Source organism: Eufriesea mexicana, unplaced genomic scaffold (genome assembly GCF_001483705.2).
Source record: "Eufriesea mexicana isolate 0111107269 unplaced genomic scaffold, ASM148370v2 scaffold10, whole genome shotgun sequence".
Lineage (NCBI taxonomy): Eukaryota > Metazoa > Arthropoda > Insecta > Hymenoptera > Apidae > Eufriesea > Eufriesea mexicana.
This window is the reverse complement of record NW_016908175.1, coordinates 291,982-319,581: the sequence shown is the minus strand read 5'-3', so window position 1 is coordinate 319,581 and position 27,600 is coordinate 291,982. Positions and strand designations below refer to the sequence as shown.

General features: G+C 38.4%; 1 protein-coding gene across 1 annotated transcript in view; it reads left to right on the top strand.

Moving 5' to 3' along the window:
* The window catches only part of vg (transcription factor vestigial), a 57,196-nt gene extending 42,335 nt beyond the window's left edge, over nt 1–14,861 (top strand). The window contains exon 6 of the mRNA XM_017907339.1: nt 13,780–14,861. Within this exon, the coding sequence (XP_017762828.1) occupies nt 13,780–13,826 (47 nt within the window). The 3' untranslated portion in view covers nt 13,827–14,861. The remainder of the gene's footprint in view (nt 1–13,779) is intronic.
* The last annotated feature ends 12,739 nt before the right edge of the window (nt 14,862–27,600 follow it).

The following is a 27,600-nucleotide window of genomic DNA, read 5'->3' as shown; positions in this document are numbered from 1 at the left end:
ATCTATTCTCGTAGAGAGTCAAATCTAGAGTGAGGACAAAAAGGGTATGCGATTGCAGTTCGTCCCGGTCCTGAAATTCTTATCTAACGTGTAAAATAAGCACTTCGCGCATTCCCGGAACCTCTTCGACGCATAGTTTAAAGATATATCTATTTCTCTTGACAGATTCATTTTTGTATATTCGATACGTTAAAACGTATCTTATTTTCAACAGTGTTAATATCCAACTCTGACATTTCGAATCCTTATCAGGAACGCGAAGAATCCGTCATGCGTTTGAAAGTTCATCCCCAAAGCTGGAAGAAATCTCAGCCCAGAGCTCGACTGAAATAACATCGCGCATTCGTGTCCCCTAATCGATCTCCCATCCCGAAACCACCACCCACTCACTCATCCACCCACTCATCCAGCCACTCGCCTTTGACATCCCACCGAACGAACCTCCACCGGGAAGCAAAACCCCTACGGATGCTTCCGTACAGGGATTTCGAATGCTGCAAGATCGGCGAACATTGGTCGCGGCGAAGAAAAATGGAGGAAGTGACTTAAGGAGCGTGGAGTGCGTTAAGTGAGCGGGAATTGCGATCGGGTCGGAGGATCGGCGAGGCGGTTTCGCGCGGTCGTGGCAAGGCGAAACAAAGAAAGGGGCCGGCCGGGCGCTCTCAATATTTCTAGGAGAATTAATTCAGGGAATCTTCGCGATAAATTCTGGTCCGCGTGGGACATTCTCTCCGCAGAGAATATTCTGGATCCGCGGCGTCGCTGCAGCCGGGCCTTTCTGGCACGCGCCTCGAAAATGGCGTCGCCCGGTGACGTCACGTAATCCACGCTCGTGCAACCGCTTCCACCGGCGAGAGCAAAAGGGAAGAGAATGGAAAAGAGGGACACCAGGGTAGCCGGGGACGGCTAGCGAGCCTCCATTGGTCAGCCGGCCGGATGGAGGGAGTGGTCGAAAGCTGCCGGTTTATATCGATCTCTCGAAGTCGGCTCGTTTGCGGACGGTGAGACACTCCGGTGAACCGGAGCTGCCTCCGCGGCGAACGCGCGTCCTCTTCGTCCTTTAACCCCTGGTCGCCTTCGCCAGGCGACACCGTCTTTCGAGGAGGAGCGTCCACTCGCCTTCGGGCACCTCCATCACCGACGCCGCACACTCTTTACCTCTGTTTGGTACCTCGCTACGTTTGCTAACGGATCGCTGCGAGATGCGAGAGGATATAACGTTTGCGTCTTCGGAAATTTCGAGGGCGTCGCGATGTACCTTTCTCAGCTATTTGGTAACTAGGTATTTTTGATAACGGATCAATGATGTCAGCGTTTTCATGAATTTCGTGAGCATTGCGATGAATCTTTTTGGTCTATTTGGTAACTAGGTATTTTTGATAATAGGTCAATACGAGATGCTACGATATTTCTAAATTTGTGAATTTTGTGAACGTTGCCGACGAACGCTTTTGATCTATTTGGTTATTACGTATTTCTAATAACGGCTCAATATGAGATGCTATAATGTTTGTGTCTTCATAAATTTCGTGAGGTTCGCGACGAATCCTTTGGTCTATTTGCTAACTAGGTATTTTTGATAACGGATCAATGATGTCAGCGTTTTCATGAATTTCGTGAGCATTGCGATGAATCTTTTTGGTCTATTTGGTAACTAGGTATTTTTGATAATAGGTCAATACGAGATGCTACGATATTTCTAAATTTGTGAATTTTGTGAACGTTGCCGACGTTCGCTTTTGATCTATTTGGTAATTACGTATTTCTAATAACGGCTCAATATGAGATGTTATAATGTTTGTGTCTTCATAAATTTCGTGAGGTTCGCGATGAATCCTTTGGTCTATTTGCTAACTAGGCATTTTTGATAATGGGCCAATGGTAGATGTTACGATATTTTTAAATTTGTGAATTTCGTGAGCGTTGCGATGATCCCTTTTGATCTGGTTGATAACTACTTAGGTATTTTTGATAATGGATCAGTGCTACGATGTTAGAGTCTTCGTGAATTTCGCGAGAGTTGCGATGAATCCTTTTACCTATTTGGTAACTAGGTATTTTTGATAATGAGTCAATACGGAGTGTTTCGGTGTTAGTGTCTTCGCGAATTTCACATGAGTCGCGTGGAATGCTTTTGATCTATTTAGTAACTAGGTATTTCTAATAGTGGATCAACATGAGATGCTATCATATTTGTGTTTTCATAAATTTCATGAGCATTGCGATGAATCCTTTGGTCTATTCGGTATTTAGGCATTTTTGATAATGGGTCAATGCGAAGTACTACGATATTTCTAAATTTGTGAATTTCCTGAGCGTTGCGAGAACCCTTTTGATCTATTTGGTAACTAAGTATTTCTAATAATGGTTCAATACGAGATGCTATAATATTTGTGTTTTCATAAATTTCGCGAGGGTCGCGATGGACCCTTTTGATCTATTCGGTACCTAGGTATTTTTGATAATAAATCAATGCTACCTACTACGATATTCCTAATTTCACCAACTTCGCGAGCATCATAACCAACTCTTCTGACCCATTAACTAGGTATTTTTGATAACGGATCAATGATGTCAGCGTTTTCATGAATTTCGTGAGCATTGCGATGAATCTTTTTGGTCTATTTGGTAACTAGGTATTTTTGATAATAGGTCAATACGAGATGCTACGATATTTCTAAATTTGTGAATTTTGTGAACGTTGCCGACGAACGCTTTTGATCTATTTGGTTATTACGTATTTCTAATAACGGCTCAATATGAGATGCTATAATGTTTGTGTCTTCATAAATTTCGTGAGGTTCGCGACGAATCCTTTGGTCTATTTGCTAACTAGGTATTTTTGATAACGGATCAATGATGTCAGCGTTTTCATGAATTTCGTGAGCATTGCGATGAATCTTTTTGGTCTATTTGGTAACTAGGTATTTTTGATAATAGGTCAATACGAGATGCTACGATATTTCTAAATTTGTGAATTTTGTGAACGTTGCCGACGTTCGCTTTTGATCTATTTGGTAATTACGTATTTCTAATAACGGCTCAATATGAGATGTTATAATGTTTGTGTCTTCATAAATTTCGTGAGGTTCGCGATGAATCCTTTGGTCTATTTGCTAACTAGGCATTTTTGATAATGGGCCAATGGTAGATGTTACGATATTTTTAAATTTGTGAATTTCGTGAGCGTTGCGATGATCCCTTTTGATCTGGTTGATAACTACTTAGGTATTTTTGATAATGGATCAGTGCTACGATGTTAGAGTCTTCGTGAATTTCGCGAGAGTTGCGATGAATCCTTTTACCTATTTGGTAACTAGGTATTTTTGATAATGAGTCAATACGGAGTGTTTCGGTGTTAGTGTCTTCGCGAATTTCACATGAGTCGCGTGGAATGCTTTTGATCTATTTAGTAACTAGGTATTTCTAATAGTGGATCAACATGAGATGCTATCATATTTGTGTTTTCATAAATTTCATGAGCATTGCGATGAATCCTTTGGTCTATTCGGTATTTAGGCATTTTTGATAATGGGTCAATGCGAAGTACTACGATATTTCTAAATTTGTGAATTTCCTGAGCGTTGCGAGAACCCTTTTGATCTATTTGGTAACTAAGTATTTCTAATAATGGTTCAATACGAGATGCTATAATATTTGTGTTTTCATAAATTTCGCGAGGGTCGCGATGGACCCTTTTGATCTATTCGGTACCTAGGTATTTTTGATAATAAATCAATGCTACCTACTACGATATTCCTAATTTCACCAACTTCGCGAGCATCATAACCAACTCTTCTGACCCATTAGATACCTAGGTATTTTTAATAATGAACAAATACGTGTTGTTACGATATTTACGTCTTCGTGAATTTCCTATGAGAGGATGTGACGGTATTTTTGGTATTAAGGGATTAAGGTTGGATTAAGTTGGATGTGTTACTTGCAGAGGTACTGGAATGGTTGTGGTTCCTGGGAATCTTGTTGAGAAAATTCAATTTGGTTCTGGTTAGAGCTCTTATTACTCCCATTAATTGTGACTTAGGTATATCGATGTATTTACGATTCTTCGTTGAATTATCCGAATCATAGTGATCATATACGTCTGATTTAATGCAAATTTACCTAATGAGTAAAGAAAATTTCATAGCAAAGCCGAAATTTTATTTCTCCCCTCTCTCTTATACCAAAATTATAAAATAAATTTTGGCAACACGTATCTTCTAACAAATCCACGAGAATAAAAATAAATTAAAAAAGAAAATATTCTAGGATGACGAAAACTGGTTTTGAGATACCAAAAACTGAGAGAACAACAGGAACAGAATAACACGAACACGAAACTCATAAAACTGATTTAACTTAGGAAAAGAACATCAAGATAACGCAACGAAAACACACAGAATCGCACTTTAATTTAACTCTCTTTCCAACATCGAGAGACTCACGCTGGTGCTGGTCACAATTAATTTCTAAGGACTCTATTTTGGTCGTCGAGGGCCCTGCTTTTATGATTTTCTTAACCTAACCTAACCCTGTAGGGACCACGCAACTTAATCCTCTATGGACCGAATATATATTTCTCTTGACTATAAGAATTGTATGTAACATAAAATCATCAAATATCAGCTAATAAATTCAGCATTTTTGACAATTTTATTAGAACGAATTCATATTAAAAGTTTGAATTAACAACGTTTGTACTATTGTGCCAAGATAATGTGCAATAGATAGACAAGATAATTTTCCACGTCATCTTGTGGAGAAAAGGTCATAGGGGGCCATAGAGGATCTAACCTATCATGATCGAATAACCGGTAAATGAAAAAGAATTAGAATTTTTAAAAATGGACCCACGGGAGGTATTGTGAAAATAATTATAACTATATCGAAAGAAAAATCGCGAACTGGAGTGATCAAGACGATAACGTTAAATGCAGTATTTAATAAAATACCCATACATCTGCATGTAACTTGAAAGTTACACGGGCCCATAGAGGGTTAATTTTGTTACCCAAAATAACTTTTCCATTTGCTTTTAGAAAATATCGACCGGTTTATAATTTGTTTTCGTTGGGAATGGCCGATTCGCGACTTCTTTCCGAAATGAAAATCCTACAATATTTTCTGCTTGAAATTCTCTATCATAGTCACAGAGGATGAAGGTAATAGAAGACGTAGACGACACAAAGATTTAGAGGCTTAATTTCCAATTAATACACGCTCATGGGTGCATGCATACGTGTTTCGAGACGGGGTGAATCAAAGTAGGGACTCTCCTTTACCGCGAGTATATTGGATTTCAGGCTGCCAGGGGTTTGACCCCCATTGATAAGGGTCATCACGATGCTTTCGATACGTAACCCTCGACATCACCAAGGGTTCCAGCACCCAAGGGTCGAGTCTTTGCTTTTTAAACCGGGGGTGTTCGATTTAATTTAATCCAAATGCCCAACTCTCGTCTTTTGACGTCGAATTTGTTACCTAAAATTAAGGGTGAACGTAAGCAACGAACCCTCGGATTAATCGTTACCGAAAAATTAATTTTGAAATTAATTTTCAAATTATTCCGTTTATCGTGTTCCAGAATTTTTATATCCCCGTTAAATTAATCGACGTTGTTAAAGATGAGGTAAAATACCTTTTTGATCGTGCGATTTTAATTCGACAATTTCGAGAAATAACACGGGAACGAGAGGCGGTTATATTTTCAACGAAATACTACAGAGAGAGTCGCAAAATTCTCGGGTTGAGTGCGTTTCACTCCGAATTTCCTTCGACCTTGTGCTTTGTTTCTTTGTTGGATGGACCGAAGGGAATTCCTCCTTGTACCATCTTGCTATGCTCTTTGATATCGCGATATTGAATGCTGAAACATTCATAACAGGTGCGTTCGCCCGTAACTTTGTATTCATCGACTTGTGTGCGTCTGAGGTTTCAAACGGAAACACTTGGCTGTGTATTCTTCGTACAATAAAGGAACATTTAGCAACAAATCGTCGATCAAAGGTAACTCGTCTTGGAGACAAATATTTTATGCATTTTTAAAATTACTCTTTCTATTAATTTTCCGTTTCTTTTTGATTTTTGCAATAAAGAGGCGTGTTTAAAAAATTTGATAGTTGATAATTACAATTTTTATAATTAATTGTTAATACACAGGCCTATTTTATATTTAAATTCATTTAAATATTATGGAAATATTATTCGTATTTCAATGGTGTTTTTTAAGTACTTATCTAAATAGTATTTTCACAGAAATCTTTTATTTCAGAGGATGAATATTCTATTTTGATTCAGGCTAGAATATTTTTACAATATTTTCTAAGTAATATTTCTTGCAACAAATTTCTTAAATTAAGAAATTACAGTAAAATGAATCATTCAATTCCAATTTTGAATCAAACATCCCAAATTTTTACTTAATTATTGTTAAGTAATATTCTACTATTATTACATATCATTTTACTGTCATATTAACACTAGATTTACGGAGCCCGCCAATTTGACGGAAGTTTAAAGTTTTAGCTTTAAGTAAGGATGCAAGGGCACGAGGCAGTCAGAGTTGAAAAGAAGGTAGAATTGAGAAGTAGTGAGAATTGAGAAGAGCTGAGTTGAGAGTAGGCAGAAGGCTGAATGTGTATCGTGTGGGAAACTTAGCGTAACATTTTAGTTAAACAAAACCTGTTTTGTTATAAAACAGGAGTTGTTCATTAAACGCGCAGATCTTTGTCCACATAGGATTAATTTAACCAAAAATCCTACAATATTGTAGTATTCATTGCAGAATAATTAATTATCGGAGAATAATTATAACCAAAAACTTTTCACCAAGGGTTAGGTTAGGTTATTAGAATTAACCCTTTGCACTCGACGATTTTTTAGCTAGTGAAGAGTAGAAATTCAAAGATTCGCTACTAAAAACCTGACGATACCTTTTTCAGCAGTAAATAAAGAATTGTATAATAATAGAATTGTAGAATTATTTGACTTCGATACTTCGCACACTGTTACATTACAGTAAATTTGATATATTAATTAATATCGATCTTGCAAATTTTATGAAATGGTGACTGAGGGTCACCTCTCGAGTGAAAAGGGTTAAATAATAATTAATTCCAAATAATGCTCCCTTCGAAAATGCATCCTCGTGCAATTTCACCCTACTACCACAGCATTATACCTGCTCTCGACTTCTGATCTCGCGTCTCACCGATCATAATCTTCGTGAGAGAGCATCCTAATTCAATACGGAGGGCCGGCGAATAATGTACCATAAGTGTCAGGAGGATTTATGCGAGCCGCGTACGTGCCTATAACGTTTTCACGGCCGAGTATGCGAGGCCAATATGCCGGAACAAAATGGACGGGGGTGTTGCTGGTAAATGGTGTGTCAGATAGCGCGGACAATATTGCCCGGTGTTCGCTGGCTTTCTCGAGTCACCCTCGCGTATTTACGTGGAAGAACCGTCGATTATGGCAAGGGACTTCTCCACTTTCGACTTGGACTGTGCATATTACACCACGTTTGTCGACCACCGATATTGCAACGATCGGTCGCCATATTTACTCTTCCACGATTACCAAGGGTCAGATCGATGGATTTTATTCCCTTACTAATACGATTATTAATATAGGTTAGGTTAGGAGTTCCTGCACGTGACCAGGAGTATTATTAGGGGAGCAGGAGATTTATGTGAGAATAATATTTATTTATATTCGATATTTAGTAATTAGTAAACTATTATATTTATGTAGATCGATTATTAAATTATTATATTTGTATATATTTAATATTTGATACTGGAGAATAATTAAGCCAATATTGTTGTCCAAGAGTGATTTAACGTTGCAGGTATGAGAAATTTCATAGTATCTTGGGAACACTGTGTAGGAGTCAGGAGTTTCAGTTGGAATTGCATAGGAGTAAGGGAGACTCGAAGTTCGCAGACTTTCTGTGTTATGAAATGTTAAATAATCAAGTATTTGTGAAAGATTCTACGTGTGGGTACACCCATGATTAAATGAAGTTATATCTATCTTCACTTTGTGTGCTTATTATGATACACGCTTCTTATTAATTGTACAATATTTATAGATGTGATATTTCGAATTTGTAAGGAAAAATCAGATGACTTATGTCCGTGATTCTATTAGAAAAAGTGAATTTATTACACCATGGCCAATCTAACGAGAACATCCGCATTCCTACCAAGTGTATACACACTGTAGATTGAATCAGGTATACAAAAGAAATATCCATGTGTACAGGAAACAATTAATTGGATATATGATAATTAAGCTTCAACTGGTGACTCGTGTCAAATTTACACTAAAATCACACTAAAATTTAGAAAAGCTAACTTTACGTCAGTTACCGATACAGAATTATTCTTTTTGTTTGTGAATTACGCATAGGAAATAACATATACTAACAATAATATATATGATATATAATTGGAAAGTAATATATAAATGATATATTATGATTTATATATAAATTTATATTATTTATATTAATTATTATATTAATTACTTATATATATTATAGCAGGAAAATACGTCACCAATTGGCGGTTTAATATGATAAAAACGTAAATTATAAATACACAGTGACAGAACGTTTCCCTTAACACTACACTACAGGTAGATGATATAAATGATCCCCAATGACAAATAGGTGATGGTAGATGATGTCAGGTGCCCAGTAGATAATGGTAGATAATGTCAAATGATTGGTAAATGGAAAAATAATAAAGGATTCTTGGAAAAGTATGAAAAGAAAAATAATATAAAATTAACCCTTTGTATCTGCATCTCGCAGTTTTTGACTAGAGTCACCCGTCGTGTGTAGATGGCGTCTCGTAGTTGTTGACCATGATCACCTATAGTAGCGAAAGGGTTAAAATGCGCAGGGAATTAATTGTACACAGTTGTATAGCAACGAATATATAGTTTATTATTCGTGAAGAATACAAATACACTTATGCAGATGTAAAAGTATGTACGCGTCCTTATGGCCTCCCTTATGGCCTTATAATGCTCACCGTAATGTACCGAGTTTGAAACTAAGCTTTTCCAGGGAACGGAAGGTCCTTTTAAACCAAAATTCGAAGCACGACCTCTTCATGGCCGCCCAATAGCATAAGGTCCCTGAGACCCAAAAATTACTATTGACCTGCAACGTGCACACCTGACACCATCGCCGCAAGGTTACGGTTTATTACAACAGTGTTACCAGGTTCCAATCTTCGAACTGCTACATCCAAATCCACCTTATCAATCCGTGTTCATCGTGACACTGGATAGCCCGTACCCGTTTCTTCTCACGGCGCGTTCCATCATCATTTTCCGGCCGACCGGCTCTCTATCGAACAGCGCTTCCCTGGCAGAGATCGAATCTTTTGTGCTTCCGCTCGTGTTTCTTTCGTACATGCGCCAATATGGCAACGCACGGGACGCACACGTAGCTGACTTTGAAGCAGGTAGATCCACGTGCTGACACGTGTGCGCCGACATATACGAACTTAATCGGCCGTGCCGTGCTCCACGTGCCGTGAATTTAAGTATTCGAAAACGTCCATCTTCCTCCTGCCGGCTGAAATTACAGCGTAGCCGACGGACGTTCGATATTACAGGCGGACGTGCAACAACGGACTCTGTCGTGTCAATTGACGGCGATTAGAGTAGTCATCGTGATCAATCGAGTCACGATCGGTTGAAACCGACCGGGGATTCTCACGAGGGATATTTTTCCTCGAAGACCTTCAAAGGGTCGGAGGAATTCACGGTGAACCGTAGGTGTGACGCGAATACTTGAGGATATTTACAGTTTCCATCGTGTGCAGCTGATTCTTCGATCTTACGAGTTGCTTCTATTAATTCGGTAGAAATTAATATTCAGTTTGATAAATGATTTTTGTTTCAATTAGTTATTGCATTTTCGCGTAGTTTTTCGTCAAATTATTAATAATATATGGCGCGATAAAGATATACGTAGATACACAAAATCTACGTAAGAGGCAGCACTATCACTGTGTCGCTAGATAACTTTAAGGTTATACTATCTTTTATATTGCGTGTCCCAAAATTTACGCAAGAAGTAATTGATAAAATTGACAGAAATTACAGGTTTTTAATTAAAAATTGTAAATTTTCGTTTTCATTAGGATTTTGTGCTTCCTTGGATTTTGACGTAGCTTTTCGTCAAATTATTAATATATATGGCGCCATAAAGGTACACGTAGGTACACAAAATCTTCGTAAGAGGCAGCACTGTCACTGTGTCCTTAGATAATATTAGGGTTATACTATCTTCCCTTATACTACGTGTCCCAAAATTTATACAAGATGTAATTGATGAAATGAACAGAAATTACAGGTTTTTAATTAAATATTGTAAATTTTTATTTGCATTAGTTCTTGGATATTAACATAGTTTTCCGTCAAATCATTAATATGTATGGCGGATAAAGATATACGTAGGTACACAAAATCTTCGTAAGAGGCAGCACTGTCACTGTGTCGCTAGATAACTTTAAGGTTATACTATCTTTTATATTGCGTGTCCCAAAATTTACGCAAGAAGTAATTGATAAAATTGACAGAAATTACAGGTTTTTAATTAAAAATTGTAAATTTTCGTTTTCATTAGGATTTTGTGCTTCCTTGGATTTTGACGTAGCTTTTCGTCAAATTATTAATATATATGGCGCCATAAAGGTACACGTAGGTACACAAAATCTTCGTAAGAGGCAGCACTGTCACTGTGTCCTTAGATAATATTAGGGTTATACTATCTTCCCTTATACTACGTGTCCCAAAATTTATACAAGATGTAATTGATGGAATGGACAGAAATTACAGGTTTTTAATTAAATATTGTAAATTTTTATTTGCATTAGTTCTTGGATATTAACATAGTTTTCCGTCAAATTATTAATATGTATGGCGGATAAAGATATACGTAGGTACACAAAATCTTCGTAAGAGGCAGCACTGTCATTGTGTCGCTAGATAACGTTAGGGTTATACTATCTTTTATATTGCGTGTCCCAAAATTTACGCAAGAAGTAATTGATAAAATTGACAGAAATTACAGGTTTTTAATTAAATATTGTAAATTTTTATTTGCATTAGTTCTTGGATATTAACATAGTTTTCCGTCAAATTATTAATATGTATGGCGGATAAAGATATACGTAGGTACACAAAATCTTCGTAAGAGGCAGCACTGTCATTGTGTCGCTAGATAACGTTAGGGTTATACTATCTTTTATATTGCGTGTCCCAAAATTTACGCAAGAAGTAATTGATAAAATTGACAGAAATTACAGGTTTTTAATTAAAAATTGTAAATATTGCTGAACAATGAAGACACATTGCTTTTTCGTATAGCGTTCCATTTTTAATAACCCTGAACTATCAGCTGTCACGCTGTCTTTTTCTTTTCGTTGTCAACACTTTACCACACAAATGGTGCAAGATACAAATCTTGCGTGAATTTTGGGACACCCTATAGTTTCTTATACTTACACTTCCTTCCTTCGAAAATATTTTCATTCGAAAAATATTTAATTTTAGTTGCTCACTGTGTTTCTATTCTATACTTACTTACAATTTCTTGAAATTTTGTTCACGTTAGAACAAATTAAATACAATCTCTCTCGCCTAACAAATACGATTAGACTCCCTACTGTAACGCAGAAGGTTAACTACTTCTGATCTGAATCAGATTATCCATGTATCTCTTGATCGCATAATTACGATCCTAAATCATCATATACGCCTTCATTTTCCTAGTCAATCAGTAGTAAACAAGCAATTATGTTCCATAAAGCTGAATAAAAAAGAAATAAACGTAGATCCACTGTCAAAACAGGTTCACAGTTCCATTCTAGGTCTTCGTATTCGCGTGTCTGACTCAAGAAGACGTTCAAGAATACGCTTTCCAAAGTGTCTATTATTTCTTGGAAAACAGTCCGATTGTCACAAGCGTCTTCTCAATTACGAATGCCTGCGAGTAGTTGCTGCGGTTCGTCGAAGGGCAGAAAGTCGAGGGCCAGGATGATCTGCAGGGTCACTCTTCGGAGATATCAAGATCGGAGATAGCCCCGGACGCATGCGTGCAACCGTTGTAAGGAACATGAGATCTTAACTGGTCGATCTCGTGACATATTCCGTTGGTCCCCCATCCGTTCGTCCTGTTCGACCGTTCGTTACCTTGCTCCGTCCGCCGGTTTGTCCGTCCGTGTCGCTCAGCGGGTGCCATCACCAGTTCTGCACCCTCGCATCCGTCAAAACGTTGACTCTTCTTTTATTACGCGGCCGGCCGCGTTATAAATTTCGATGAACGATGAGCCGGCCGCTCGGACGAAAAAGTCATTCCCTATCTTTTCGAATAACCAATTACTTGTCCTGTGCGTGAAAGTTCTGTCGTGGATCGTCAGTGGTATCGTTCCAGTCTAATTGATGATTGCCGAGAGCTACAGCCTCCGCTGCATAGAAATCGGCGGGGACAGCTGCGAGGCTGGGATAACGCATTCGTCGGCCAGGCTTGCTCAGCTTTCCTTTCGATAACCAGTTCCTTGCTTTCGTCTTTCTCTTCTGTGAAATACTGTTGTAGAATAGGTTAATGCCGATTTGGGATTTCTTATTTTAGGAAAAACGAATTATAAACCGATCGATGACCTGTGCATGGCACTCTCTAGAAGCAAATCGAAACCGATACCGTCACGAGAGGCTATTTCTGGCAGCAAAGCTAAGTTGCGCGGTCTCTACGGGCAGATGAAACGCGGGTCAACGAAATCGTAATCGTCGCGGGGGGTGAATCGCGAATTCGGAAAATGACGTGCTTTTTATGAGAGTAAATCGCTAATGGGCTGAATCATATCAGTCAATTAGCTATTGGAAAAAGCACGCCATCGAGCTTTGCGAAAAGCATAAAAACTGGACCCTCGACGACGCAGGCAGAGTCCTGAGTGAAGAAGGGTCGAAGAGTCCTCGTAGAAATAGATTGTGACCGGCACAGGCGTGAGTCGTTCGGTGTTGGAGAGAGTCGAATTAGAGCGTGTTTCCGTGTGTTATAGTTACGTTATTTTAGTGTTCTTTTCTCGCGTTCAATTAGTTTTCCGAGTTTAGCGTTCGTATTATTCTGTTCATATTATTCTGTCCGTTTTAGGTGTTTCAAAACCTTTTGCGTAGATCCGATATTCTTTCGATTATACATGGAAGACAATAAAGCCTATCTATCTATCTAGAAGACTATCACGGGGAAGAGGGGAGAGAAAAACACGGTGATTTAACCCTTTCGCTTCGAGCGCCGCATATAGGTGGCGTCCACGAGATAACCTCTAAATACGAGCGTCGCATATAAGCGACGACTCCTGGGCACGGGCACCCTCTATATCCGACATCCAAATGATGCGTATACAAGTGTAATCTGTATACGATTGTTTTACTCAGCACAGTTGTTATTTAAGACTTAGGAACAGTACAGAAATATACAGAAACCTGGCGCACTATGCATATTTCTGGCATATGCTTCCGTTCAGTGACGATACTTCAGTGGATTGAACTGTCAAAGCGAAAGGGTTAATTTGATGGCTAAAGATATAGGTACCTTGAAATTTGAATCCCCAATTGCCAGGAGTCGTAGAAATAAAGAATAGTTTGCCCATCTAGTAGCGAACGTGGAAAAATGAAGTAAAAATAAAAATAAAAAGGAGGGAAAAGGTTAATGTGAAAATTAAAAATCCCGTTGTGTGCTGCGTGTTCCAGGTCTCGAGTCTCAGGTGCAGGAATCCAAAGACCTCTATTGGTTCTAGAAGCGAGCCACGGAGTCTCGTGTACCGAACTAATTCGCAAGATCCGGTGGGTGCATCCGCGAAAGAGAGACACGAGCTCGGAACCGCGAACAGCAATCGGAAGAACAACGAACTGCGGGCGCTGGGACGAACGTGGCGACAAAATGGCGCACGCGACGCTCGTGCAACGTCATCGTGGAGGGACGAGGCAAACGTGATATTAGCGTGCTAGGGGATGATCGAGGAGCTGCTGGACGGGGAAGGAACTTTTGTTATACGGCCGGACGAACGTACGCGAAGATCGTTCACGCCGCGTCGAGCAAGTGTACATAGTGTTACCTAATTTACTTTAAGGATCTACTATTAGCGTACAACTCAGATAGTATTAGAGAAATACTTTGCGCGCACTATTACCTTCATAGTGACTGACGATATGTCCGACCGGCCGCTGGAACAACAGAGCCTCTAGTTCGTATAGAGTGTAGAGAATTAGGCCAACGAAAGGCGTGTCTAAATTTTCCAAATAATTACTGCAAGTGGAAGATCTTTCGTAACGGTTGTCTCTTTCGTAGCGAACGTCCTCTTCGCTGGCAGTGCAAAGGTTCACACGGAGGGGTCTATGTTCCTTGAATAATATTATCCAGCTCGTAGAGTGTGTATTTTCTTTTCAAAAATCACGGATCGATCGAATTTATCGCGATGATTAAGTTATTGAAGGAAGATACAACGAAGAGGAAGATCGACGGGGTTAATTATTTGGCGAATTTGGCTGCAGATTTAAGTAAAATATTTATTGACCAATGATCTTGCCATATACATATTATATATATATATATATTATAAATATATATATTACTATTATTATTGTATCATAACACCGGACGCTGCAGAAATTCTGAAATCTCTCCAAGTCAGCAAATTAAAAATAGTTATTACCCGAATTGTCACAATTATTCTTTACATCCTTCCCCATAGTATTAATTATATCGCGAGACACACACGCGCACGCAATGCACGCACGCACAACCGTCATTCTGCCTAGCGGATTACTCTACCTTAAGCGCATCTCATGTTATCGTCATCATAGGTGTTAAATAAATGATGCATTAATATTACACCGTTGCGTTTTCTGGCTTTGACTCTCACCCGATGATTGTTTTCAAATTTTATCCATCTCTGTTCGATTGCTATATTCGCATCTTGTATCCTCGGTACGTACATACCGATTATTATCGACGTTACTTAATTTATCTTTTTAACCCTCTGCGAGAGATATCCACGCGCATAGTAGACAAAATATACGGTAAAACTTTTCGATAAAATCCAAGAAAAATATTTAGTTATGTCATGTTTATGTATGACGCGTTTTATATTCGTGCATGGTATCGTATCGTTCGAAACAATCACCTATGTGCAAGGCCGGTTTAGTCGAGCAAGTAGCACAATAATACCTTGATTCTCTTCTTCCACCTTTGATTTTTTCCATTGGAACATACCACACAATTTTTACTCCTTCCTGTGTCACCTTAACGAATAATATGTAAAAGGCCCTTCAGCCGTTCTACGGTTCCAGAAGTGGAAGGATTTTTGAGGTTAGCTTAACGAAAATCTTCAACTAATTGATCCACTAAGCGAGGTACAAATTGCAAATGCATTAATTTTTTTCTTTCGTGTTTCTTCTGATTTTCTCATCGTTTATTTGTTTAGTATATTATAATCATGCGTGTCGTATCGCTCGGGAAGACAAACGTACGCGAGTTGCTTTGTAATACGTCTTCGTAGTGGTAAATAGAATTGGGCGGCCATTTGCCGACAGTTAACCGCACTCGGCGATCTGTTCGTTACAGAAACATAGTAATTCGATGACTTCCAGCCATAAAGTCGACGATATTTTCAAGACGGCAAATAAGAAGTGCAAATTAACAATAAGACCTAGAATTATTTTACCTCGATATTCCCCACGTCGTTGAGCAATTTTAAATTCGAGATATTAATTAATAACGATCTTTAGAATCCGATTAAATGGCGACAGAGAGTCGCCTCTCGAGTGCAAAAGGCTAAACGTCTCTTCGTTTTAACCCTAATCGTGCAAACGAAGCTCACCATCGCGTAGTACCAGTTTCAGGAAGGTCTCAAAAAATTCTCATAACACCTTAGGACTAAATATGTCAACTTGAGACCATCCTCTTCAGTCGCCATTTGATAAAATTTCGAAGCTCGATATTCATTAATATGTCAAATTTAAGATAATGTATAGTATGCGAGGTATCGGAATCAAATAATTCTACGTATTAATTATTACGTGACTTCTTATTTACTGCTGAAGAAAATATCGTCAGATTTATAGCAGAAAATCTTTGAGCTCCTACTCTACATTAGCCAAAAAATCGGCGAGTGCAAAGGGTTAAGGGAATTTGGGTGTCCCAAAGTTCATGCAAGATTCAAATTTCGCGCCATTTGCGAAATAAAGCGGTGCCAAAGAAAATAAAAGACAACGTGACAGCTGACATTTCGGGGTTATTAAAAATGGAACGCTATACCAAAGAGCAACGCGTTTTCATTGTTAAGCAATATTTACAAGGCTTGACACGTTAAGTGCAACGCCGGTCCCAGGGACCGACGCTAGACTTTCCATTCGGGCCCGGCCAGTACTCAGGAACCGGCCCAGACTAGGACCAAAAAGTGCTAACTTTTGGTGTTAAATTCTTCGCCATCTTTGAACCTAACGTTTGGGAATTCCTGTTATAACAATTGGTACAGCATTTCCGAGTTCTATGAACACTTCGCCTGCCGCCGGTGGCTCACTTGACAGCCGAGTTTGGGCCTGAACGAAACGGGCTGGACACTTAAAGTGTTAAATACAGGCCCGATACAACCTCGAAGATTTAATTAAACGATCCTCAAATAGTACCGGATATTTAAATAATTAAATAATTTTATTTCTGTTCCATTTCCATTAACGATCGGTTGAAATTAATTTTCGAAAATCTACGCTCGAAGCTTCGCAATAATTTCGATGGAGAAAATTAGAATCACGAAGGTAACGAGGAGTGCTGCGTTCTTCCTGCGTCGAATAAACCGATTTGCATTCTAGTTCTAGATTTGCATCGGATTGCAGTTTGCGCGCGTTGCACGGATAAATTATTCGCGTTATTTCCCATTTATTCTCGTTAATGCCGCGTTAAAGAGTATCGCGATTTGTCTTACAAATTTTCGCGCAATTGGAGCATTATTTGCGTCGGTTATGCGAAAAGGATTACAGACAATTGTTTACATTCCCGGTGTCGTGGAAATTCCAGCGGGATTCTTCGCGTCTCTTTTCCAATTCTATTTCCTACGATCATTTCCTGCGTGAGAATATGAGAAACACGTGATATCCTGTCGGTGTGGGCCGCGTATCCGCGATTATGTAATTAACAGTGGAGATTAGAGATAAGCGCGGAACGGAACTGGAGTATATCTGGCTGAGAAAATAGAATTTTATGCTTTCGCGGTTCGTTACGCCGCTGCTGGTTAATTACACACCGGTGAATTTAGTGGCTCCACTCACGCCGGAAAGTTAATCGAGCACGTAATAAGAGGAAGTAATGGGGAATTTAATCCTGTGGAATTCTGCGTGGAACTTTCGCTTTCGTCCGCTTCTTAGTCACTTTTATCTCGTTCAATGTCGCTTCGCTTTCAGCCATTTTGCTCAATTCGCCAGCCGCTGTTCTGCTGTAGGAAAATGGCCGCGCGGGACCGGATATAGACGCGGCTCATTAGCAGGTATTTACATAATTACAGAGAAGCCAGTCGTCACAGTTAGCACGACCTTATGCTCGTGCGTATTAAGTCCGCAGGAATTAACTCGGAAATTCTTAAAAGATTCTTTTACCGAGAAACCGACGCTTTGGGAAAAATTGGAAAATAGGGAATTCTTAATTATACTTTCCATTAAATAGAATTTTTTGACAGGAGAACTGTGAAGTTAGCAGAAATGAGTTAAAAAATAAATCGCATTGGCGAAGGAATTAATATTAATCCGTAATTTTATTAGACATGCCCTATTTATTTGCACGCTGCTTCAATCGTTATTAATTTTACAGTGCATTTATTGGGTTGACGAGAAAGTAATTTCGGTTTGCATCAGTAAATAACGTTATGCTCGTTTAGTTATGCTTTTGTCAATGTTAGAACTTTTTTCTTTTGAGATGTGGTAGTCGATACCTTTAGGTTGCTATTTCGTAAAATTCCGTGTAATTTCGTTTATAACTGTCAGTTCACGGTCAGTCTTAACATGGAGTGTAAAAATAAGCATTTTCGACACATTTTACTTTTTTATTTTCATAAAGGCAAGAATGCGGCTGAGGCTCGCAAAGAGATATGAGAAGTTTATGGTGTTGATTGTTTAACAGAACGCACGTGTCAGAATTAGTTTAAAAAATTTCGTTCCGAAGATTTTTCACTGAAAGATACCCACTACGTTCTGGACGACCTTCTGAGATTTACGCACTTGGTTAAGTTTTTTGCAGATAAGGACCAGAAATTCTATGAGCGCGGGATCATGAAGTTACCAGAAAGATGGCAAAAGGTCATCGAATAGAATGGAAGATATTTCACCGATTAAAGTTCATTTACTGTATAGAAAAAATTGAGTTTTATTTCACACTAAAAAACCGAAAGTACTTTCTTGCCAACCCAATAGTTACAAAACATTCTAGGTTTCAGTTCTGGAGTTATAGTACACTTCGCTTTCATTTGTTATTTTCTTAAAAGGGGATCAGTTCGAGTTTGAAATTCAATAGTGGCTGATTTTTACGAGCACCAGTGAGTAAAACCTACAGACTTAATTAATATTACAAATCGCAGTCATAGTCGAAATAATAAAGTGAAACATGTGGCCAGATCGATGGACGATTTCCTTTACACGTGCTCCGTTTCCTAGACCTTCGACGTGTTCCTGTCCGGGTCTGTAGTTAACGAGATGAGAAAATGAGCAATTAACTTCGTCACCTAGGGGAAACCTAGGGGTTTCTGGGATTCGGACGATCGTTGTTTATCACGTGTAAAACATGTGTAGCATGATTGGCCGTGCCACGAGTGGAAATGGGGCACGTGCACTGGAAGGCAAGGTGTCGAGAAATTTTAACGACATTGCGCGAGATATTTTCAGAAACGAGGACGAATCCTCGAGGTTTTGAAAGTTATGGTATAACGCGGTTCCTGGAGTCTGGGAAAAAATAAAAGGCTAACGCGATTCGTTGGATAGGGGGTTCGAGTATCGTTTGTGGTACTTTGATAGTAAGTTTTAAGTTCTTGGTTAAGATAAAATTCTGAGATCATCTTCTCCTTTTAAGCAGACTAAATCGAAAGAAGTTTAATATCTGTCGAATTCTTATCCATGTTTCAAAGAAGAGGATCTAGAAATTTACAAATTCATCTAAATCGAGTACTCGTACGAATCTCTTCCTTATTTATAATTTTTATTTATTTAAGGTATAATACGATATGAAATTAAAGACACGAATATGAAAATCTGAAATGCGAGGATTAACACCTTTGTCTAGAATATCGTGTGACTCGTGGTAAGGTAATCGGGTCAAACATGAGTATCACGGGTGAGATACGTCGTTCATAGCTAGGGTCAAAGTGAACATAAGTAAACACCAGTGCATATACTACTAGATCGGTACTGCAACAACATACACGTGGAAATATTTTAGATCAGGATGTGTTAATTTACGCGAAAAATTGTATGATTAGGGTGTCTTATATTTTGGTTTTATTGCTAGAGTATTTGAAGCATTCTTAACAGTGAACTTAGTGTCGGTCACTTAATATGGCGTGGTCATTTCCATGGCGAAATAAGGATTTAAAACAGGAAAATATATAAGGATCATTTTGAAGAATATTCCGAGTAAAAAGATTCATATTTTCTTGACTCGTGTATTATTGTTCCCTTTGACCAATTTTCCTTCTTTTATCTTGAAATTCTTTACTTTTCTCTGTACTTATAAATGGAAAAGAATTTTCAGTGACACCAGTACATATACTGCTAGATCTGTACTGCGCGACAGACGCATGGAAACATTTTAGATCAGGATGCATTAATTCGCGCGAAAAATTGTAAAATTAGAGTGTTTTATATTAACCTCTTAGCGTATGATATCGTGGATATTAAGAATGAGTGTCACAGGTGAGAGACGTTCGTAGATGGGACTCAATGTAAACATCACAGGTTAGGCTCGTGCTTAGTTTTCGTCGATGACTTCCTGCCTCAGTTCCGTGTTATTCTTCGTCGTGTTCGGACGATATGGCTCGATTTGCGACCGACCTTGTTGATCATGGCACGACCATCGGAACGGGAATCGTAGTGCACGTGTTTGAGGATTCCTCTACGCATATTTCACGGTATGTTAACCATTGCTATTTAATAATTCTACTAGTAAATGGATTCGTATCGAGTAAAAGGGATTAGCCGACGTGTTAATTAACAAAGCGTGATTGAACATTAAGGATTCGTTTAAAGATTAACTTTAACGTCGCGACGTTGCTCTTGACTATGACACGCGCCATCGAAATTGAAATAGTAGGGCAAGGGGTTAAGGTACTTTTGTTTCATTATATCGCGTAGAATGACAAATTCTTGTACCTTCGAAATGTACTTCAGGGTATTCCAATTTCAATACATCATCACTCCCTTCACGGTAAACCTCATTTTCCTAAAACGTTAAATTAATCTGGTCTTTGCAAATCAACACTTTAGACTTCAATTTTATCCCCATCCTCTTATACATACGAGATAGAAGTATAAGGAGGAATCCAAAAGAGAATGTTTAAAATAATTCCAGAAATTTATTACGTTATCCCTAAATCTATGAACATCATCGATTCATACACCTGCAAAATATCCTACTTTATCTCAATACGCTACTGATTCCAACGCGTTAAGTCTCATCTTCAAAGACTCCAAAACCCACGACCAAATTAATTTGATTTTTACAAACCACTCCGTTGGATTTCGAATTTATCTGTAAAATAAAAGCGTGAAGTAATCTAGAAGAGATTATTTAGAATAATCCCAGAAATTCATTACGTTAGCCCTAAATCCATATACATCATCGATTCATACACCTACAAAGTATTCTACTGTACCCTAATCACACCACCAATTCCTCTATATTTAGTCTTCTCTTGCTAAAATGGCAAATTAATTTGATCTCTGCGAACCAATCCTTTTGTCTTCAAATTCACCATCATTCCTTTATACAAATATAATGTTTAAAATAATTCCATAAATTCACTATGTTAACCCTAAATCCATGTATATTACCGATTCATACACCTACAAAGTATTCTATTTCACCCTAATCACACCATCAATTCCTCCACATTAAGTCTTATATTCCTAAAATATCAAATTCCACGGCCAAATTAATCTGACATCTGCGAAACAACCATTTTAACTTCAAATTCACCCCTATCCCTTTATACACATAAAATAAAATCGTAAAAAGTAACCTAGAAGTGAACGTTTAAAATAATTCCAGAAATCCATTACATTACCCTTAAATCGATATACACCATAATTGAAACACCTGCAAAATATCCCACTTACCCCCCTCCACCCTAAACACGCGGCTAATCCCTCGATATAAAGTTTCATCTTCGAAATCCGTCAAACCCTTCGAACAAGCCGACCGGTTCTGCCAACTAAACCTAACCCCACCAACCCCAATCTCACCTCCTAGCTCTACCCACGTCACCGAAAACATCATAAGCCGATTGCCGATATTCCCACGCGAGTATCCCTGCGGCTGCCATAAATCGATAGCACCATAAACACCCGCGACTCTCGCTCGCCAACGCCGCGATCCCGATACGTCGATCCTCGCGAGAATAATTGCGACACATCCGGCCGTGGCGGTATGCGGCGATAAGGAGAAACAACAAAATCCACTTACCCCGTGGCGAGCGGAAAAAGGACCCCGCGGCGCTTTTTTTCGCCGCTTTTCGCGGCAGCCAGCGATAATTCATCCCGTCCCCGGTAATTACCCGCCTCGCGATGCCGCGGCGAGGACAGCCGTGCATCTGGACGCGTCGCGCCGGCTCATAATCTCCGATCGACTTGGATTCCAATAAACGGTAGCCGCCGGTAAATCTGCCGAATAATAAAATAAATCGTCGCACGTCGCGAAGGGGCTAGTTCCGATCTACGGATAAGGGGAAAGCTAGAAGATATATCGGGGCGAGGGGGGTCGGAGGGTGAGAGAGAGAGAGAGAGAGGGTGGAGAATGGGAAATGGTGAGATTTATTGCGTTGACCGAGGTGTTCCATCTTGTTTTAATTACCGAGCTCGACTCTGCCTTTGTATCCCTTCGCGTCGTTTCTCTTCTGCTGCGTTTCGTTCCCTTTTTTCCCTCCTTTTTTCTTTTTCCTCCCCTTTTCATCTTGCTTCCTTTCGTCGTTCGGATTCTCCGCAGCGGAGACCGGGGTTAGGTCTGTGACCGTGAGAGGTTACGCGCGCTGCGAGACCCTTGGCTCAGCCGGGACACCGATTTTGGCTGGTACTCGGATGCTATCGGTTTGTTCCTCGTGAGACAGGCTCGTGACCGCGCTGAGGATGTTTCTTTAATGATGCTGGACTTGAACCGTGTCGTTGAGGTGAGTTTTGGAAACGTGATGGGAACGGAGATTTTTGGGAGTGATACCAGGTGGTGGTTGGGAAGAGTGAGTTGTGTTGTGGGCGAGAGGTGTATTAGGCGTGTAAGTGGAGAATAATGGGAAGTGGGTGAAGATTTTTATTTACTCTCTGTGGTTTCCTTGGGGCGAGGCAGGGGGTTGAGGATGGCTTTCGAGTATTTTATGATAATATTAACCCTTTGGACTCTAAGATTTCTTCGTTGCGAAGATGCAATTCGAAACTCTTCTTAGATTTTTATAAGCTCACTGATACTCTTCATACTAAAATTAAAAAAAGAAAATCGTGAATTTGCGTGAGAAGCGAACGAATAGAATAATTTTATTTCGATGTTCTTAATATAATTATCATCGTCCATTATTTAAGTTATAGCATTAAGACAAACGGTGACTAAAAGTCACCTCTCGAGTGCAAAGGGTTAATACGTGTTATGGCTTTTGTTGCTGGATGTGGTAGCAGAGGAGAAATAAATTGTACGCGAAGGGAGATGATATAGTAGATTCATAGGTAATTGCAGAATTTTCCGTTGAGAGAATTTTATCTGTCTTCATCTAAATTCGTTGTTAATAGGCTCTATTTATATTTTGATTATCTATCGTGGATCTTTTTCAGATTCTCTTTGGTTCTCGTTGATATTGATCACAGGAAATGGGATTAGTAGATGAGAATGATTATGGTATTTGTAATCCATTTGCTGTTTACATTGTTTTGATATATATTTCTCACAGTAACTTTTGATTATACTTTCATTGATACGATGGAGATCGAGCTGTTGTTCGGGTAAAATGTAGTATATCCTAAACTAGTATTTATGATAATCCTAAAATAATAATTAATATATTAATAATAGTCTTAAAATAGTGCAAAAATTTATCATAAATTCCCTATCACGATCAACTATCAGCAAACCCACTAAACTCTCAGCAAACTTCTTCTTTTTTCCGATCAAGTTCTCTGAATACTAATATAATTTTATTAGTAAAATTTCCAGAAAAATCCAAGTTTTACATAAAAATCTGGCATGAATTCCCTATCATGATCAGTAATCACCAAACCCACCAAACTCCCATGAAACATGTGCAATACGGATCTCCTACTCTAATATGATTATATTAAGATCGATTCCAAAAAAATCCAGAATTCTTAGGAAAATCTCATAAATCCTCATGAATGATAATCAGGTGTCCCCAAACCCACCAAACTCCTATGAAAGTTGTTCATTTCGTATCTTTTGTACTTCAATATTATTATATGAATAACAATTCCAAAAGAATCCAAAATTCTCACAAAAATCTGATAAATTCTCATAAATGACAATCAGTTGTAACTAAACCTACCAAAATCCTCTGAAACATGTCCACGTCGAACCCTCTGTGCTCCAATATTATTATATTAGCAAGAATTCCAAAGGAATCCAAAATTACCATAAAAATCTCTCATAAGTTTCCATAAATGACAACTAGCTGTCACCAAATCCATCAAAGTCCTGTGAAACTAGTTAATTTCGGACCTTCTGTGCTCCAATATTGTTATATTAACAATAATTCCAAAAGAATCCAAAATTCTCACAAAAATCTCATAAATCCTCATGAATGACAATCAGCTGTCACCAAACCCACCAAACTCCTCTGAAACAGTCCACATCGAACTCACTGTGCTCCAATATTATTATATTAACAACAATTCCAAAAGAATCTAAAATTCTCACAAAAAATCTCATAAATTTTCATAACAGGCAAACAGCTGCCACCAAACTCCTCTGAAACATGTCCAGATCTAGCCTTCTGTGCTCCAGTATTATTATATTTACAACAATTCCAAAAGAATCCAAAATTCTTATAAAAATCTCTCGCAAATTCTCATACGTGACTATCAGGTGTCATCAAACCCACCAAATTTGCGGTGAAACTTGTTCATTTCGGACCTTCTGTACTCCAATACTATTATATTAGCAACAATTCCAAAAGAATCCAAAAATCTCATAAATCCTCATGAATGACAATTAGCTGTCACCAAACCCACCAAACTCCTTTGAAACATGTCCGCATCGAACTCTCTGTGCTTCAATATTATTATATTAACAACAATTCCACAAGAATCCAGAATTCTGATAGAAATCTCATAAATCCTCGTAACAGGCAAACAGCTGCCACCAAACTCCTCTGAAACATGTCCAGATCTAGCCTTCTGTGCTCCAATAATATTCTATTAACAACAATTCCGAAGGAATCCAAAACTACCACAAAAATCTCTCATAAATTCCCTATCGCGATCAGCTATCACCAAACTCAAAGCGACTCTCACGAAATCTGTCCAGTTCGAACCTCCTGCACACGTGTCCCGCAATGGCCGCGGTCTTTTTTCGTACTTTCTCATGCGTGCATTGCATCGTGGTATTTTCCCTTTCGTTGTCGTCCGTCGAAACGACGGTGTCCCACAGGAGGATCCCATCGTTGCCGATGTCTGCACCGGCGCATTCCATCGGCCACGATGGCGATAGTTGCCCGGTCTGGCCGAACTGCATTTCGTCAGGCGAATAGCAGATAGGCCATCGCACCGCGAACATAAATCAGTCTGTTCTGTTTCTTCTGTCCCGCTGTATGATTTGTGCGTTTTGTTACGCAATCGTGCATATGCTGGCTAGACGTGGAAAAAGCCAGAGCAGGAAACCACGTGAGGGCCACGTGAGGCTGCTCTTCGAGAAACGATACGCGGTGACAGACTTCCTGGCTCGCGTTCTCCTCTTTTTCCAAACGATCTTAATCCTCATCGGCACTAATTCCACGATTTCTCCAACCATCCACGTCGAACCATCGTCTCTACCTTCTAAATCCCGCAGTTTCTTCTAGGCTTGGCTTCGGCAGGTGTGCGAGTGCAAGCGTCCTCCGCATAAGCGTCTTTTTCTCGTCAGTTTGGCAGACTTGCTGTAATTTATCGAATATTTTAACCGAATGCTATGAAAGAGTAAAAATGCAAAATTATTTTTCGAGGATGATAGTATAGTGGATAAATAAATAAATGAAATATTGATGAATTTCTCTTTCTGCAATGGGATTTAAAATAACGTTGCATCAAGTGTTACCAAATCTTCGATTTCTTGATAGATTTACATAAATTACAAATTTTATCATTCTCGATATTAATGTGGAATATATATAATATATTTAGGTGTTTTATTATTTAGCGTGTGATTGATGTTGAATTTTATCCAGAGGTCATTGTATTTTTGACAGATTACCTGAGGTCTATTAACGTTGGGATATAATAATTGATAGTGAAGTGGATATTTGGTGGAACATGAGTGCAATAAATTTCAATTTTCAAGATAAGGAAATAAACGATTTATAATGTACGTATCGGGTGTCCCAAAATTCACGCAAGAAATAATTTTGATAGAAAACTTTTTTAATTAAATTTATAATTAAAAATTGCAAATATTGTTCAATAATGAAAATACGTCGTTTAGTGTAGCGCTTCATTTTTAACAACCCTGAACTGTCAACTGTAACACTGTCATTTCTCTTTTCCTTGGCAACGCTTTGCCATACAAATTGCTCAAATTCAAATCTTGCGTAAATTGTGGGACACCATAGAATGCAAATTATGCAAGTTATGCAACATGGTAGAGAAACTAACGTAACATTGTTTATTTATTTATCATATTTCAATTTCACATAAATATTTAATTTGCGAAATGGATAATGGGTACTCAGGTTCGTCGATCGTATTTATTATATTTCTTTCGATGGTAGATTCGAGGAATTATTTCGATTTTTGTGTTTATAAAATTCGAATTTTTTGTTTTAGAATAAACGCTCGAAGAAGAATCAGACATCGACACAGAGAGAAAGAGAGGGAGAGAGAGAGGGAGAGAGAGAGATGAGAGAGAGAGAGGGAGTGAAAGAGCATTAAAGAATTTATAGCGAAACCGCTGTATACTTGTGCGCAGATCACCCTTCGATTCACGGTAATTAAATACCGAGTATCGTCCCCTTCTGGCAAGTGGCACCCCTGTGAAGGGGATACTAGTAGGGTCAGGATATTGATATTGCACCAGGGGAACAAATGATCCGACCGTGAATATGAATATTAATATTACTTTACCAACCGTGCGTCCGATTCTCCCTTATTTGTCACCATTCCGAATGACCCCTGATACCAGAAACAATTACATCGCATTACGCTTCCTTCAACTGTGACAATAAAGACAATTGCTTGACAAATAACCCTTGCTCGGTAAATAGATTTCTCAAAATATAAAACTGTTGAATATTTTAATTATAAAATATACATATATATATAATATTCTCATAGATATATATTTAACTTAATTATTAAAATAAGTATATTTTCTAGGAATATTATATTAAAATATAATAATTTTGTAAAAATTATCTTTAACCCTCTATAATGGTATGTGATGTGAAAATTACATTTTATTTTATTGCTTCGTTGACATAATATTATATATTATTATACATCACTAGTATCACATTGTTACTATAAATAATTATTATTATATAGATTTATCATTACCATTTTAATTTTAACAAAATTCCGATTATAGAGGGTTAATTATTATAAAATAGATTATTGGAGATTATAAAGAATATACAGGCTGTCCCAGAAAAACGTATACACTTTAATACCTTATTCTTTCTAATTTATATTGATTTATTATAATATAAATATAATTTATTTATAATCACGCAAAGTGTGTATACATTTCCTTGGGACACCCTGTATAATGGAACATATTTTACCTGAAAGTTTCTCTGATTTCCAGATATATTTCCTATATATATTATTTATAGTCTTTAATTACGAAATTTGGTTGTAAGAGACGACGAATGTTGGAAGGGGACGAGGATGAATTTAATCGAGATATTCGAGGTATCTGCGGGAGGTTAAATAAATCATAAACACACGATGGAACATCTCGGCTTGTTTTCAGGGCGCATAACTTCGTCATTGGAGCGACATCGTGGATTATCATCGGCCGGAGGAGGCTCGAAGAGGTAGATCGGAACTATCGAAGAGATCCGAATGTGGACTACGATCGAATCGTATCGATCTCGATGACATAGTGACGCCGTGCTTGACAAAGGCCGAAAA